The 17,933-nt window shown below is 43.6% G+C and overlaps 1 protein-coding gene across 4 annotated transcripts in view; it reads right to left on the bottom strand.

Annotated features, from left to right (window-relative positions):
- SLC4A10 (solute carrier family 4 member 10) overlaps window positions 1-17,933 on the bottom strand; it is a 241,875-nt gene that overhangs the window by 133,180 nt on the left and 90,762 nt on the right. For all 4 annotated transcript variants that reach the window (XM_069733040.1, XM_069733043.1, XM_069733042.1 and 1 more), the window contains exon 2: window positions 17,406-17,487. In XM_069733040.1, the coding sequence (XP_069589141.1) occupies window positions 17,406-17,487 (82 nt within the window). The remainder of the gene's footprint in view (window positions 1-17,405; window positions 17,488-17,933) is intronic.

The raw sequence follows: 17,933 nt of genomic DNA, 5'->3' as shown, positions 1-17,933 counted from the left end.
GCAGAGAGTTGTTATTGTTTCTACCCAGGCTTATAAATTCCTACACTTATCCAAAATGATATTCCATATAGATTTTTGGAAGCTGTTGAGATAACGCTGAGCACAGGGTCTTCTGTGCAAGTGGAAACCTGATGTAGATAAGTGCAGTATTCCAGCTTATAATGCGTTTCTGGTCTGTACAAGTACAGAGTCCTATTCACAGCCGCAAAGTTAGACATTACTGTCTAATTCTAAGTCAGTGCAAACATAGACTAGACTGTCTTAAAGGGAATCTGTTAACAGGTTTTTGCTACCTATTCTGAGAACAACATAATGTAGTGGCAGAGACCCTGATTCCAGTGATGCATCACTTACTGGGCTGCTTGCTGTAGTATGGATAAAATCACTCTTTGATCAGCAGGAGATTATCACTAGAGGACTAGTGAACCTGCTGCCAGGTAGTCCAGCCCCGCCCTTATCACTGATTGGTAGCTTTTTTGCTTATGTACAGTGCACAAAGAAAGCTGCCAATCAGTGGTGTGGGAGGAGTTTAATATTCAGATAAGGCTATGGTCACGTAAGCGTATATTCTCTCCTCCGAGACAATCGGATTGATTATGGCAATGACACTCCGATCAATCTGTGATCCAAGCTTGATCAGAGCGTTGGCATAGTGAGATCCGATTCTTTCAGATGAGGAGAAGAAGGAGAAGAAGATGAAGAACAAAATTTCTCCATCTTCTCCATCTTGTGAGTCTGCGGAAATCAGACTGCACTCGGAAAGGGCGACAGCCATTTTGTGCTACGCCAGCGCTTCTACAGCTCACAATGACGTGATACTACTTCCTTTTTGAAGCAAGACAGGCACGTGGTATCCGTACATACACCTATTGATTCATACAAAACATTGTGCAGTTTAGAAACATTTAAAACACAATTACAAAAACACAGACATGTCTGATCTATCGTTGAGTCCCAAAGGACCGGGGGCAGCATAATTTTGAATCCACCTTGCTAATTTATTTATTTATTTTTACCAATAATCTATTATGGTTTCCACCTTGCTGTATCCATAAAGCTGTCACTCCCGGGTCAGGAGACCCCCAGCTATTTTGTGCACTGCGGTCTGATCTCGGACCGATTTGTACGGACGTCTAAATGCGCCTAAAGCGTTATAAATCTCCTCAATGTTTTTCCTAATTAGGAAAAATCAGAATTTGTAAATTGTGAATTTGTTTCCAAACCTGATGTATCTGATTCTGACTTATACATGGCTGCTAAACTGAATACAAAACAGGGTAAAGCAATGACCAAAACAAGAACAACACTACTGGTTAATAGGGCTGTGGAGTCGGTGTCCATTTTGGTGAAGTCGGAGTTGGAGTCGGTATAAAATGGACAGATTACAACTCCTACAATGCATAATAAATTGGGTACAGTAGTACAACGCAGGATGTGATGTAAATGTTTTCATAATAATTTGGGAAAGTTGTGAAATGTCGGATAAATGTCTGTTCTGTTCCTGATCTAAGGATCTCGGCTTTTAGTGGAGATGAATCTGTGCTGCAGTTTATGTCCATGCTCAGTAGTGACCAGTGCTGTGGAGTCGGAGTTGAGATAAATCTGTGCTGCACTTTATGTACATGCTCCGTAGGGACCAGTTCTGTGGAGTCGGAGTTGAGATGAATCTATGCTGCACTTTATGTCCATGCTCAGTAGTGACCAGGGCAGTGGAGTCGGAGTTGAGATGAATCTGTGCTGCACTTTATGTCCATGCTCAGTAGTGACCAGTGCTGTGGAGTCGGAGTTTAGATGAATCTGTGCTGCACTTTATGTACATGCTCAGTAGTGACCAGTGCTGTGGAGTCAGAGTTTAGATGAATCTGTGCTGCATTTTATGTACATGCTCAGTAGAGACCAGTGCAGTGGAGTCAGAGTTCAGATGAATCTACTGTATGCTGCACTTAATATACATGCTCAGCAGTGACCAGTACTGTGGAGTCGGAGTTGAAATGAATCGATGCTGCATTTTATGTACAGGCTCAGTAGTGACCAGTGCAATGGAGTCAGAGTTCAGATGAATCTATGATGCACTTTATATACATGCTCAGTAGTGACCAGTGCTGTGGAGTCGGAGTTTAGATGAATCTGTGCTGCACTTTATGTACAGGCTCAGTAGTGACCAGTGCTGTGGAGTCAGAGTTTAGATGAATCTGTGCTGCATTTTATGTACATGCTCAGTAGTGACCAGTGCAATGGAGTCAGAGTTCAGATGAATCTGTGCTGCACTTTATGTCCATGCTCAGTAGTGACCAGTGCTGTGGAGTCGGAGTTGACATGAATCTGTGCTGCACGTTATGTACAGGCTCAGTAGTGACCAGTGCTGTGGAGTCGGAGTTTAGATGAATTTGTGCTGCATTTTATGTACATGCTCAGTAGTGACCAGTGCAATGGAGTCGGAGTTTAGATGAATCTGTGCTGCACTTTATGTACAGGCTCAGTAGAGACCAGTGCTGTGGAGTTAAGGTACCGTCACATTAAGCGACGCTACAGCGATATAGGCAACGATACCGATCGCTGCAGCGTCGCTGTTTTGTCGCAGTTTCATCGCTGGAGAGCTGTCACACAGACAGCTCTTCAGCGACAAACGATGCCGAAGTCCCCTGGTAACCAGGGTAAACATCGGGTTACTAAGCGCAGGGCCACGCTTAGTAACCCGATGTTTACCCTGGTTACCATTGTAAATGTAAAAAAAAACAAACAGTACATACTTACATTCCGGTGTCTGTCCCGCGCCGTCAGCTTCCCTGCACTGTGTCAGCGCCGGACGGCCCTAAAGCAGAGCGGTGACGTCACCGCTGTGCTACCGCCGGCCGGCGCTCACAGTCAGTGCGGGGAGCTGACTGTGAGCGCGGGACAGACACCAGAATGTAAGTATGTACTGTTTGGTTTTTTTTACATTTACAATGGTAACCAGGGTAAACATCGGGTTACTAAGCGCAGCCCTGCGCTTAGTAACCCGATGTTTACCCTGGTTACCAGTGAAGACATCGCTGAATCGGCGTCACACACGCCGATTCAGCAATGTCTGCGGGAGATCCAGCGACGAAATAAAGTTCTGGCCTTTCTGCTCCGACCAGCGATGTCACAGCAGGATCCAGATTATTATTATTATTATTATTATTATACATTTTTATAGCGCCATTTATTCCGTGGCGCTTTACATGTGAATACGGGGCAAATATAGACAAATACATTAAACATGAGCAGATAACAAGGCACACGAGTACATAAGGAGGGAGGACCCTGCCCGCGAGGGCTCATAGTCTGCAGGGGGTGGGTGAGGATACACTAGGAGAGGGAAGAGCTGGCTGTGCGGCTGTTCAGTAGGTTGAGGATCACTGCAGGTTGTAGGCTTGTCGGAAGAGATGAGTCTTCAGGTTCTTTTTGAAGGTTTCTATGGTAGGCGCGAGTCTGATGTGTTGGGGTAGAGAGTTCCAGAGTATGGGGGAAGCACGGGAGAAGTCTTGGATGCGGTTATGGGAAGAAGAGATGAGAGGGGAGTAGAGAAGGAGATCTTGTGAGGATCGGAGGTCGCGTGTAGGTAGGTACCGGGAGACCATGTCACAGATGTATGGAGGAGACAGGTTGTGGATGGCTTTGTATGTCAGTGTGAGGGTTTTGAACTGGAGTCTCTGGGCGATAGGAAGCCAGTGAAGGGCTTGGCACAGGGGAGAGGCTGGGGAATAGCGGGGGGACAGGTGGATTAGTCGGGCAGCAGAGTGTAGGATGGATTGGAGTGGTGCCAGAGTGCTAGAGGGGAGTCCAGAGAGTAGGAGGTTGCAGTAGTCGAGGCGGGAGATGATAAGGGCATGCACTAGCGTTTTTGCAGTGTTGCGTGTCAAACACAACGATATCGCTAGCCAGGACGCTGCAACGTCACGGATCGCTAGCGATATCGTTGTTAAGTTGTTCAGTGTGAAGGTACCTTTAGAGTTGAGATGAATCTGTGCTGCACTTTATGTACATGCTCAGTAGTGACCAGTGCTGTGGAGTCGGTGTTCAGATCAATCTATGCTGCACTTTATGTACATGATCCATACTGACCAGTGCTGTGGAGTCGGAGTTCAGATCAATCTATGCTGCACTTTATGTACATGATCCATACTGACCAGTGCTGTGGAGTCGGAGTTCAGATCAATCTATGCTGCACTTTATGTACATGATCCATACTGAGCAGTGCTGTGGAGTCGGAGTTCAGATCAATCTGTGCTGCACTTTATGGACATGTTCAGTAGTGACCAGTGCTGTGGAGTTGAGTTTAGATGAATCTGTGCTGCATTTTATGTCCATGCTCAGTAGTGACCAGTGCTGTGGAGTCAGAGTTGGAGTCGAAAGTCCGGGAAATTGAGCAGTCGGAGTCGGTGGTTTGGCTTACCAACTCCACAGCCCTGCTGGTTAGTATGTTTTCTTGATAATAAATGTAAAAAGAGAAGCAATAGTGCGTGATAATCACACCATACATGTACCCTCTGGCTCAAGACAGAATCAGCTGTGGAGGATATCCACTAATAAAACATAACCTTTAATGATAAAATACTAAAAAATGCACACCCAATAGGACACAAACAAAAAGAAAATATAAAGTGCTCAGGTGAACCGGTGGTCAATATAAAAACGTAATGGTTTGATCTCACACAAGCTGCCGGACACTGTATACTTCCGCACGACACAGTAGAGATCCAAGTTTGTGAAAAGAGGCAGGGCTGTAATTCACATATCTACCCTGTGGCCCCTGTGTAACTCCTGTCCTGACAAGGACAGGCCCCAAATGGACCTCACGATAGGGGACCAACACACCCAATGTATATGAAGGCAGAGTCCGAAAACCTCTTGAGATATAGTTTCTTCCTTCCTACGCGTTTCAACTCCGGTCATGGAGAATCATCAGGGGAGTCACATAGATGGAAGTGCCAACGGGCACAGAAATTATGAGTGTAAGTCCGTACAGAATATGATAATAAATGTATCAGAAAGTGTATTCATGCTGGGACCAACAGCGACCAGCTGTCATCTGTGTAAGAAACTTGGCAGTAAGTGTTCCATTTTCTACAGCGTCACCTCAGGGAACGTAAAGCATTACACAGTGACCATTTAAATCAGTAAGCTGTTTGTGTAATGCAACAGGAAAGGTCTTCCAGAGATTTAAGGGAATCTGTCAGCAGGATTTCACCCCGAATTTGCATTGATATGCAAAGGAGGCTGGGGAGCTGTGGTAGATCTGAAGCCTCTGTCACTCCAGCTCTATTCCCTGCTCAGCGCCGTCTTCTCTTGCTTAACTGGCAGGGTGTGAGACTTTAGGCAAAGGAGCTGTCTGTCAAGCAGAAGGAGGTGGAGCTGAGCGGGAAATAGAACTGGAGTGACAGAATTTTCAGATCTACAGCCTCATTTGCATATCAATTCTAACATTAACTTGTTAGTAACGGAAGAACAGAGTGTCCATGTAAAGGTATTGCTGGGCTTTGAAAGAGCTACATCTGCAGATAAGTAGTTTAGGAGGTGTAATCCTCTTCACAGATTTCCTTATAGGTGCTCTTCACAACTGTTCTATTCTCCAGCCAAAAGGTCAGAATCCTGAACAGAAGACCCCATTGTTTTAATGCAACATTTCATAATAGAGTATATGAAAAGGAGTTTTCTTAAACTGGATAAGCCCTTTAATTTGCTTGCAACGTGATGACAGCAATGAAATACTAGAGGATTTAGGGGATCTGTGCTTTCTCCGAATGCCAATTCGGCATTACAAATTTGGCCGGGGATCCGGGTCCTGCTAATCTTTAGTATGGTACATCTAATCCTAATTTTTGGTAAAATAAATAAATAAATAAATAAAAATAAAAACAAATTCCATCCTGACACTAAACGTAACGATGGCTTGCACTGTTATTACATAAGTAATATTAGGATAGAAGGGCGGTAAAATGGACATTTCCAGTACTAATGTTTTGATACAAGAAATGTCCTTTTATGTTTTACTAGTGAAACCCAAAGTGGTCACGACAGGACCATTTTACCCAGCAGCCTAGATAATCTGCGTACTTTACTATGTGTATTAGCGCTTACATTACAGAATTAGGAGGATGAGGTGCGTTTACTTCACTTGAGTTTTGTTGATGCTCTCATCATAGTAGAAATATAAGCTGAGCCGATTTTGCAAAAATAGAGAATCTAGGACGTGCTGACAGATGGTCGTGGCTATCTAGCTATGCTTGTCCTACCAATGGTGCAGAGAAGCATTAGGGGTCTCAGTGGACATTTTAAAGTAAAACATGCAATGTAATAAAAGAAGCCCTCCTCCTCCTTCCATCAAAGTTTTTACCCTCTTAATATATTGCAATCATCACATTATATAGCACTGTGTACTCACAATTGCTCATTTTTCCATTCTACCCAGTTAATTCTTCTCTTTTCCATTAGGACTATGACATCACATGATTAACCCCTTTACCCTCAAGGGTGGTTTGCACGTTATGGACCGGGCCAATTTTTACAATTTTGATCACTGTCCCTTTATGAGGTTATAACTCTGGAACGCTTCAACGGATCCCAGTGATTCTGACATTGTTTTCTCGTAATATATTGTACTTTCATGTTAGTGGTAAAATTTCTTTGATATTACCTGCGTTTATTTGGGAAAAAAAATGGAAATTTGGCAAAAATTTTGCAATTTTCCAACTTTGAATTTTTATGCCCTTAAATCACAGAGTTATGTCACACAAAATACTTAATAAGTAACATTTCCCACATGTTTACTTTACATTAGCACAATTTTGGAACCCAAATTTTTTTTTTGCTAGGGAGTTATAAGGGTTAAAAGTTGACCAGCAATTTTTCATTTTTACACAATTTTTTTTAGGGACCACATCACATTTGAAGTCACTTTGAGGGGTCTATATGATAGAAAATACCCAAGTGTGACACCATTCTAAAAACTGCACCCCCAAGGTCCTCAAAACCACATTCAAGAAGTTTATTAACCCTTCAGGTGTTTCACAGGAATTTTTGGAATGTTTAAAAAAAAATTAACATTAACTTTTTTTCACAAAAAATGTAATTTAGCTCCAACTTGTTTTATTTTACCAAGAGTAACAGGAGAAATTGGACCCCAAAGGTTGTTGTACAATTTGTTATGAGTACGCTGATACCCCATATGTGGGGTAAACCACTGTTTGGGTGCATGGCAGAGCTCAGAAGGGAAGGAGCGCCATTTGACTTTTCAATGCAAAATTGACTGGAATTGAGATAGGACGCCATGCTGCGTTTGGATTGCCCCTGATGTGCCTAAACATTGAAACCCCCCACAAGTGACATGATTTTGGAAAGTCGACCCCTAAGGAACTTATCTAGATGTGTGGTGAGCACTTTGACCCACCAGGTGCTTCACAGAAGTTGATAATGTAGAGCTGTAATAATAAAAAATCATATTTTTTCACAAAAATGATTTTTTATCCCCCAATTTTTTATTTTTCCAAGCATAACAGAAGATATTGGACCCCAAAAGTTGTTGTGCAATTTGTCCTCAATATGCTGATACTCCATATGTGGGGATAAACCACTGTTTGGGCGCATGGTAGAGCTCAGAAAGGAAGGAGCGCTGTTTGACTTTTCAATGCAAATTTGGCTGGAATTGAGATGGGACGCCATATCACGTTTGGAGAGCCCCTGATGTGCCTAAACATTGATACTCCCCACAAGTGACACCATTATGGAAAGTAGACCCCCTAAGGAACTTATCTAGATATGTGGTGAGCACTTTGAACCCCCAAGTGTTTCACTACAGTTTATAACGCAGAGCCGTGAAAATAAAAATTCTTTTTTTTTCCACAAAAATTATTTTTTAGCCCCCAGTATTTTCCCATGGGTAACAGGAGAAATTGTACCCCAAAAGTTTGGGCGCATGGCAGAGCTTGGAAGGGAAGGAGCGCCGTTTGGAATGCAGACTTAGACTGCAGGCGTCACATTGCGTTTGTAGAAACCCCCCACAAGTAACCCCATATTGGAAACTAGACCCCCAAGGAACTTATCTAGATGTGTTGTGAGAACTTTGAACCCCCAAGTGTTTCACTACAGTTTATAACGCAGAGCCGTAAAAATCTAAATTCTTTTTTTCCCACAAAAATTATTTTTTAACCCCCAATTTTGTATTTTCCCAAATATGATACCCCATATGTAGGAGAAAACTACTGTTTGGGCGCATGGCAGAGCTTGGAACGGCAGGAGTGCCGTTTGGAATGCAGACTTAGATGGAATGGTCTGCAGGCATCACATTGCGTTTGCAGAGCCCCGATGTACCTAAACAGTAGAAACCCCCCACAAGTGACCCCATATTGGAAACTAGACCCCCCAAGGAACTTATCTAGATGTGTTGTGAGAACTTTGAACCCCCAAGTGTTTCACTACAGTTTATAACAAAGAGCCGTGAAAATAAAAAATCCTTTTTTTTCCACACAAATTATTTTTTAGCCCCGGTTTTGTATTTTCCCAAGGGTAACAGGAGAAATTGTAACCCAAGAGTTGGTGTCCAATTTATCCTGAGTACGCTGATACCCCATATGTTTGGGTAAACCCCTGTTTGTGCACAGGGAAGAGCTGGGAAGGGAAGGAGCACTGTTTTACTTTTTCAAAGCAGAATTGGCTGGAATTGAGATTGGTCACCATGTCGCGTTTGGAGAGCCCCTGATGTGCCTAAACAGTGGAAACCCCCCAATTCTAACTGAAACCCTAATCCAAACACACCCCTAACCCTAATCCCAACCCTAACCACATCCCTAACCCCAACCCTAATCAAAACTGTAAATGTAATCCAAACCCTAACTTTAGCCCCAACCCTAACCCTAACTGTAGCCAACCCTAACCCTAATCCAAACCCTAACTTTAGCCCCAACCCTAACCCTAGCCCTAACCCTAATCCAAACCCTAACTTTAGCCCCAACCCTAAACCTAACTGTAGCCCCAATCCAAACCCTAACTTTAGCCCCAACCCTAACCCAAACCCTAACTGTACCCCTAACCCTAACTGTAGCCCTAACCCTAACTTTAGCCCCAACTCTAACCCTAACTTTAGCCCCAACCCTAACCCTAACTTTAGCCCCAACCCTAACCCTAACTTTAGCCCCAACCCTAACCCTAATGGGAAAATTGAAATAAATACATTTATTTAAAATGTTATTTTTTTCCCTAACTAAGGGGGCGATGATGGGGGGTTTGATTTACTTTTATAGCGGGTTTTTTAGCGGATTTTTATGATTGGCAGCCGTCATACACTAAAAGACGCTTTTTATTGCAAAAAATAGTTTTTGCATCTCCACATTTTGAGAGCTATAATTTTTCCATATTTTGGTTTGTTTTTTTGCGGGACAAGTTGACGATTTTATTGGTACCATTTTTGGGTACGTGACATTTTTTTATCGCTTTTTATTCCAATTTTTGTTAGGTAGAATGAACAAAAACCAGCTATTCATGAATTTCTTTTGGGGGGGGCGCTTATACCATTCCGCGTTTGTTAAAATTGATAAAGCAGTTTTATTCTTCGGGTCAGAACGATTATAGCAATACCTCATTTATATCATTTTTTTATGTTTTGGCGCTTTTATACGATAAAAACTATTTTATATAAAAAATAATTATTTTTGCATCACTTTATTCTGCCGCCTGCGTGTTTTACCGCATAGTGGAGACGGGATTTCATTAAATCCCCTCCACTATGCTGTAACATCTGGACGCTGCGTGTTTGACACTGCGGCTCTACGCAGCGTCAAACACGCAGCGTTTCCTGAACGTGGAAACATACCCTTATAGGTCGGGTCGCTATGGACGCGGCGATACTAAATATGTGTACTTTTATTGTTTTGTTTTTTTTGTTTTTTTATTTAGATAAGGAAATGTAGCGATCAGACAGGCACTGCAGGGACGCTTGCCGGCGCCTGCTCTCAGCAGGCGCTTGCAAGCCACCTCCATGCAGGACCCGGAAGGCCCCCCGCGGCCATTTTGGATACGGACCTGCAGGGAGGAGGAGGTAGGAGACCCTCGGAGCAACGCAATCACATCCCGTTGCTCCGAGGGTCTCAGGGAAGCACGCAGGGAGCCCCCTCCCTGCGCGATGCTTCCCTATGCTGCCGAAATGCTGCAATCATCTTTGATCACAGTGTGCTGGGGGTTAATGTGCCAGGAGCGGTCCGTGACTGCTCCGGGCACATAATGCCGGATGTCAGCTGCGATAGTCAGCTGACACCCGGTCGCGATCGGCCGTGCTCCCCCCGTCCCTAGGAAGTAGGGCCCACCCCACATGGACGGAATAGTACGTCTAATGGTAGAAAGGGGTTAAAAACTGACTAATTGGATCCTTCTAAGCTCTATGTAGAAACAGGAGGTAAATTTTCCCTGCATGAGTCCCTGCAATAGTCCCTGGCAGGAGGAGGACGGAGCAGCTGGATCAGGAGTTTAAGAGGGGGATGATAAATGCAGGGAAAATAGACTTCTTGTTTCTACATAAAGCTGAGGAAAGAGAAGAATTAACTGGGTAGAAAGGAAAAATGAGCAACTGTAAGTACAGAGAGCTATATAATATAACTGCAATATATTAAAAGGATAAAAACTTTGATAGGAATGCATATTTAACAATGATTTTCTTATTATAGCAGGATTATATTATGATAAGTCAACAGATATGAACAGCAGTTTTTAAATGAATTATACTTTCAAGTAATGTTTCAAGGTAGTCTATCAAATGAGGAATAGGGCAATTTCTGACCCCATACTAATTTTCTGCTTTATTTCTTAATATGCAATTGACTCTAAGGTAATGAGAGGAGACCAGCTGCTATGAGGTCTTCCATACACAACACAGCACACAAAGTCATGCATCATTGTTGGAATCAGTGAGATACCGCCATGCTCTACTGTAGGCAGGGTGCTCTTATCAGCATATGCTTCATTTTGCCTGCGACAGATACACCACTGACTTATAGGCCCAAAAAGTTTGAGTTTGTCTCCACAGTAAAGAATCCACAAAATTCTGTTGATTATTTACAAGCTTTGGGGCATACTGAAGATTACCTTCTTTGTGATTTTGGATTAGCAGAGGTGACGTCCTGGAAGTCAGGTACAAAGACCTTCATCATTTAGTATGTGCCTCACTCTGCAAACTGAAACCACAGCTGTCGAGTGACCTGGGACCAGGGGCTCCTTTCCTGGCCCTAACACTAGGGGGCGCCCTAGATTGCCCTGTTCCCTGGGAAACTTCAGATGGTGAAGACGCCGGGATCTCTGCCCTTTCCTTATCTCCTAAGTTAGCCATTTGTCTGTCCCCTACCCCCACCCAGTGAAGAGGGGGCGCTACTGTGCACTGCAGTACACGAACCCGACAAACAGGGCAATAAAGACAAGGGGAAACTGAAAACTCCACACACACAAAATATTCACTCACATGTAAGAGAGGAATCCACCGGGGTGTGAGGGAAGGGGAAGAAAGCAAAACAGGGAAGGATAAGGGATTATCAAGCATACAAACCAAACAACAGTCGCTTATAACTCCTCCAGCTCTCCTTCTCATACCAACTCCTTTTGTCAGGCAGCAAGAGCTAACTCTGACAAGGACTTGGTAATAGAGTCCAGATTTTATAGGGAAAAGAAGTAGCACAGCTGAACACAGGGATTTCCAAACTGGCCGATTAACTCCTGCTCTGCTGGAAGAAATAAACATGTTTAATACACCGGAGAAGTGCTTCTTCTCAGTGGCAGAGTAGTAGCAACCAGACGCTGCGGTCTTCTGGCTCCGCTCCGTTGCGGTAACTCCGTGACACGAGGGTTTTTGATCACTTGTCTCCCCAGGAATCTAATCGCAGATGGAAGCAGATTCCTCTTTCTGCCATATCTAGGTAGTGTAGTCCTTTAGCTTTGATCTTGAGAACTCTCCCTACAATAGCATTTCCAGGACAATGCAATGCCTTTGTATCTTTTTAGATCATCTTATTTGTCTGTACAAGGCAATTATCTCTTCTCTCAAGGTACCGTCACACATAACGATTTCTTTAACAATATTGTTGCTTTTTGTGACGTAGCAACGATATCATTAACAAAATCGTTATGTGTGACAGCGACCAACAATCAGGCCCCTGCTGGGAGATCGTTGGTCGCTGGGAATGATCAGGACCTTTTTTTTGGTCGCTGATCACCCGCTGTCATCGCTGAATCGGCGTGTGTGACGCCGATCCAGCGATGTGTTCACTGGTAACCAGGGTAAACATCGGGTTACTAAGCGCAGGGCAGCACTTAGTAAGCCGATATTTACCCTGGTTACCATTGTAAAAGTTAAATAAAAAAAACAGTATATACTCACATTCTGCTGTCTGTCACGTCCCCCGGTGTCAGCTTCCCGCACTAACTGTGTCAGCGTCGGTCGTAAAGCAGAGCACAGCGGTGGCGTCACCGCTGTGCTCTGCTTTACGGCCGGCCGGCGCTGACACAGTCAGTGCGGGAAGCTGACGCCGGGGGACGTGACAGACAACAGAATGTGAGTATGTACTGTTTTTTTTTTTTAAACTTTTACAATGGTAACCAGAGTAAATATCGGGTTACTAAGCGCGGCCCTGCACTTAGTAACCCGATGTTTACCCTGGTTACCTGGGGACTTCGGCATTGTTGAAGACAGTTTCAACGATGCCGAAGTCGTTCCCCTGATTGTTGGTCGCTGGAGAGAGCTGTCTGTGTGACAGCTCCCCAGCGACCACACAACGACTTACCAACGATCACGGCCAGGTCGTATCGCTGGTCGTGATCGTTGGTAAGTCGTTTAGTGTAAAGGTACCTTTAACTTCTTGGACCAAATAACCCAAGAATATTAGTCAATTGGAGGCCAATGTCCATTAGGAATGGGTAAATCCTACGTAAAGAGTGCAATAAGCTGGTGTTTGGTTATGCTTCATGTCTATAGCAGGTCATAACAGCTAGAGGGGCCCTGCTATCTACAAAAGATGCTTATCATGAAGGGAAAGAACATTTCTGAGACTGTAGTAGTCAGAAAAAGTGACATTTGTGTAGAATTTGAAGAAGCCCTGTCTTCATTATCAGAAATATACACAGGGGTATCCAGCAGAGCCACAGTCAAACACTAGGTCATATTTAAGAATAAGGCAAAGTAGCTACAATTAAAGACAAAAGTATTCAAAATGTATAATAATGCCCCCAGGGTTATGCTTTGGGGGTGTTTGGCAGAGCTACATTCATATGTCCATTTGTTACAGCCAACATAAGGGAGAGCAATGTAACCAATAAACACATATGTAGTTACTTCAATAGTTGTTCCAGGGACCCATCACACCCAACGTGCGTTTCGCACTGAAATGCTTCATCCAAGGGTCAATTATAATCTAACAAACCTATCAAAACTGTAGTTCATAAAATTTTTCTTTTACTTCACCAGTGTGAACTCTGTACATAGTAACATAGTAACATAGTACCATAGTAACATAGTTAGTAAGGCCGAAAAAAGACATTTGTCCATCCAGTTCAGCCTATATTCCATCATAATAAATCCCCAGATTTACGTCCTTCTACAAATATTGGCCAAACAGGACAATGCTGGAAGGTTTCAGAAATGAAGACTTCAGATCTATGACTGCAGCTCTGGAGTCCAATTCAGCATAAGATAAGTAAATCAATGTTTTTACAAAGATAATTTACTTTTTATGCACATAACTTCTATACGTAAATTGCAAGATTATGTCCAAAGGTGAAAAACAGCATATGTTGTAATTCTTACTAAGTAATATATAACAATAGTATGCCCCATACCAGCAGGAGAAAAACCCAACAGAAGCCCATAGATTTCAATAAGAGCTGTATTATTGCTCCTGAGTCCCTGCTATAGTCCTAATATCAGTATCTCTGGCCATGAGTTTTTTCCACTATTCTTATAGATGTGTGATAGGAGTTAATAAATTAAATCAACTGAAATACAGCAGATAAAAAAAAAAATCAAAGAAATAAAAGTATTTGTCACGAATACAATTTGTCCACAATGCTAAAAGTAATTTTAATCACATGCAAATTAGAGTAATTTATTACCCAGCCGTATGACATTTCGATCTAATTGTATATGACATTCTGCAGTGGGGCCATTTGTATAGCTTTGACAAGATCATTGTTTCTGTCTCTATACCGCAAGTATGTGTCAGAGATAATGTACCGCGCATGCAATTTACTCTAATGGTGCAGAACATTTATACAAAAAGATACAGAAGAAAATTACTGAAAATGTTCTGTAAACCCCAACTGAATATATCGCAAACTGCAGAATGCAACAGACTCATCTCATACCGACGTCATCCCATTCTAACTTAGTTTATGCCCCTGCTCTCCTGCATGCAATAAATATTACCAGCAGAGGGCTAGTTTTTCCATACGACTCAATGGGTGGCCAATGACAACAGGAGCCAACCAAGTGGATATTTTTTTACATCATTGGACCTGACCTAAGCAATATGATAGGAGCAGTTTTTTGCATAAATGTATCCTGAAGTGCACTGGGACGTCACGATGCACTTACAGCTTCTCAGCCTCGTTCTGCATAAATGTATCCTGAAGTGCACTGGGACGTGATGATGCACTTACAGCTTCTCAACCTCGTTCTGCATAAATGTATCCTGAAGTGCACTGGGACGTGAAGATGCACTTACAGCTTCTCAGCCTCGTTCTGCATAAATGTATCCTGGAGTGCACTGGGACATGACAATGCACTTACAGCTTCTCAGCCTCGTTCTGCATAAATGTACCCTGAAGTGCACTGGGACGTGATGATGCACTAACAGCTTCTCAGCCTCGTTCTGCATAAATGTATCCTGAAGTGCACTGGGACGTGATGATGCACTTACAGCTTCTCAACCTCGTTCTGCATAAATGTATCCTGAAGTGCACTGGGACGTGACGATGCACTTACAGCTTCTCAGCCTCGTTCTGCATAAATGTATCCTGAAGTGCACTGGGACTTAACGATGCACTTACAGCTTCTCAGCCTCGTTCTGCATAAATGTACCCTGAAGTGCACTGGGATGTGACGATGCACTTACAGCTTCTCAGCCTCGTTCTGCATAAATGTATCCTGAAGTGCACTGGGACGTGACAATGCACTTACAGCTTCTCAGCCTCGTTCTGCATAAATGTACCCTGAAGTGCACTGGGACATAACGATGCACTTACAGTTTCTCAACCTCGTCCTGTATAAATGTATCCTGAAGTGCACTGGGACATGACAATGCACTTACAGCTTCTCAGCCTCGTTCTGCATAAATGTATCCTGGAGTGCACTGGGACATGACAATGCACTTACAGCTTCTCAGCCTCGTTCTGCATAAATGTATCCTGAAGTGCACTGGGACGTGACAATGCACTTACAGCTTCTCAGCCTCGTTCTGCATAAATGTATCCTGAAGTGCACTGGGACGTGACGATGCACTTACAGCTTCTCAGCGTCGTTCTGCATAAATGTATCCTGAAGTGCACTGGGACGTGACGATGCACTTACAGCTTCTCAGCCTCGTTCTGCATAAATGTATCCTGAAGTGCACTGGGACTTAACGATGCACTTACAGCTTCTCAGCCTCGTTCTGCATAAATGTACCCTGAAGTGCACTGGGATGTCACGATGCACTTACAGCTTCTCAGCCTCGTTCTGCATAAATGTATCCTGAAGTGCACTGGGACGTGACAATGCACTTACAGCTTCTCAGCCTCGTTCTGCATAAATGTATCCTGAAGTGCACTGGAACGTGACGATGCACTTACAGCTTCTCAGCCTCGTTCTGCATAAATGTATCCTGAAGTGCACTGGGACGTGACAATGCACTTACAGCTTCTCAGCCTCGTTCTGCATAAATGTATCCTGAAGTGCACTGGGACGTGACAATGCACTTACAGCTTCTCAGCCTCGTTCTGCATCAATGTATCCTGAAGTGCACTGGGACTTAACAATGCACTTACAGCTTCTCAGCCTCGTTCTGCATAAATGTATCCTGAAGTGCACTGGGACGTGACGATGCACTTACAGCTTCTCAGCCTCGTTCTGCATAAATGTATCCTGAAGTGCACTGGGACGTGACAATGCACTTACAGCTTCTCAGCCTCGTTCTGCATAAATGTATCCTGAAGTGCACTGGGACGTGACGATGCACTTACAGCTTCTCAGCCTCGTTCTGCATAAATGTATCCTGAAGTGCACTGGGACGTGACAATGCACTTACAGCTTCTCAGCCTCGTTCTGCATAAATGTATCCTGAAGTGCACTGGGACGTGACGATGCACTTACAGCTTCTCAGCCTCGTTCTGCATAAATGTATCCTGAAGTGCACTGGGACGTGATGATGCACTTACAGCTTCTCAGCCTCGTTCTGCATAAATGTATCCTGAAGTGCACTGGGACGTGACGATGCACTTACAGCTTCTCAGCCTCGTTCTGCATAAATGTATCCTGAAGTGCACTGGGACTTAACAATGCACTTACAGCTTCTCAGCCTCGTTCTGCATCAATGTATCCTGAGGTGCACTGGGATGTGACAATGCACTTACAGTTTCTCAGCCTCGTTCTGCATAAATGTATCCTGAAGTGCACTGGGACATGACAATGCACTTACAGTTTCTCAGCCTCGTTCTGCATAAATGTATCCTGAAGTGCCCTGGGACGTGACAATGCACTTACAGCTTCTCAGCCTCGTTCTGCATAAATGTATCCTGAAGTGCACTGGGACGTGACAATGCACTTACAGTTTCTCAGCCTCGTTCTGCATAAATGTATCCTGAAGTGCACTGGGACGTGACGATGCACTTACAGCATCTCAGCCTCGTTCTGCATAAATGTATCCTGAAGTGCACTGGGACGTGACGATGCACTTACAGCTTCTCAGCCTCGTTCTGCATAAATGTATCCTGAAGTGCACTGGGACGTGACGATGCACTTACAGCTTCTCAGCCTCGTTCTGCATAAATGTATCCTGAAGTGCACTGGGACGTGACAATGCACTTACAGCTTCTCAGCCTCATGTATTCCCTGCTGTAAGTGCACTGTCACGTCCCAGTGCACTTCCAGATACATTTATGCAGAACTTCAAAATACAATTTCTCACTGATCGAGCATTGTTTTGGGTTAATAAATGGATGAAATTTGCTTATCCGTTAAAGAGCTGTAAAATCCTATAAATGGTTTGGGGGTGTAGAAGTTTCTGTCTGCTTCCCCTTAAGCTAGGTCTGCAGTGCAGCATATAAGTGATGAATATATCTTCCTGGTAATATCAACTGTTAGAAATGAGACATCACGTCACTTGATTTGCTGTAATGCCTCCTTTATGACCACACCAAAAGATGACCATTCCTCTTACCTTCCAAATCTTCTTTCTCGAATTGTGTTTTGAGAAGCGATCGTGTCCCTCCTCTGTCCACTACGGCTTCTTCATCATTTCTCTGCAAAAAAGAGAAGAAAAATACATAGAATGATATATAATATACTGTACGGTATTTATAATATCTTCTGCCAACATGGGCAAATGAAACATAACATACTGTTATTAGTGACCGTTTGTATGTGGTTGAGATTTGGGTTGACTGCGAAAAAGGCCCTCGGAGGCCTAAATGTTGTCATTTGCTTCTATGCTCAGCAAAGAACTTCTAGTTACATCTTAAGGCCATGTTCACACAGTGCGTTTTTTACCGCGGACACGCAGCGGTTTTGCCGCTGCGGTTCCGCGGCTGTTTTCCATGCAGGGTACAGTACACTGTACCCTATGGAAAACAGGACCCACTGTGCACATGGTCCTGAATTGAAAAAAAAAAACCGCACTGATTAGCTGCGGTAAAAAAGAAGTACCATGTCACTTCTTTTTGTAAAACAGCAGCGGTTCTGCACCCAT

This window comes from Ranitomeya imitator, chromosome 7 (assembly GCF_032444005.1).
Source record: "Ranitomeya imitator isolate aRanImi1 chromosome 7, aRanImi1.pri, whole genome shotgun sequence".
Taxonomy (NCBI): Eukaryota; Metazoa; Chordata; class Amphibia; order Anura; family Dendrobatidae; genus Ranitomeya; species Ranitomeya imitator.
This window is presented reverse-complemented; position numbering and strand designations above follow the sequence as displayed.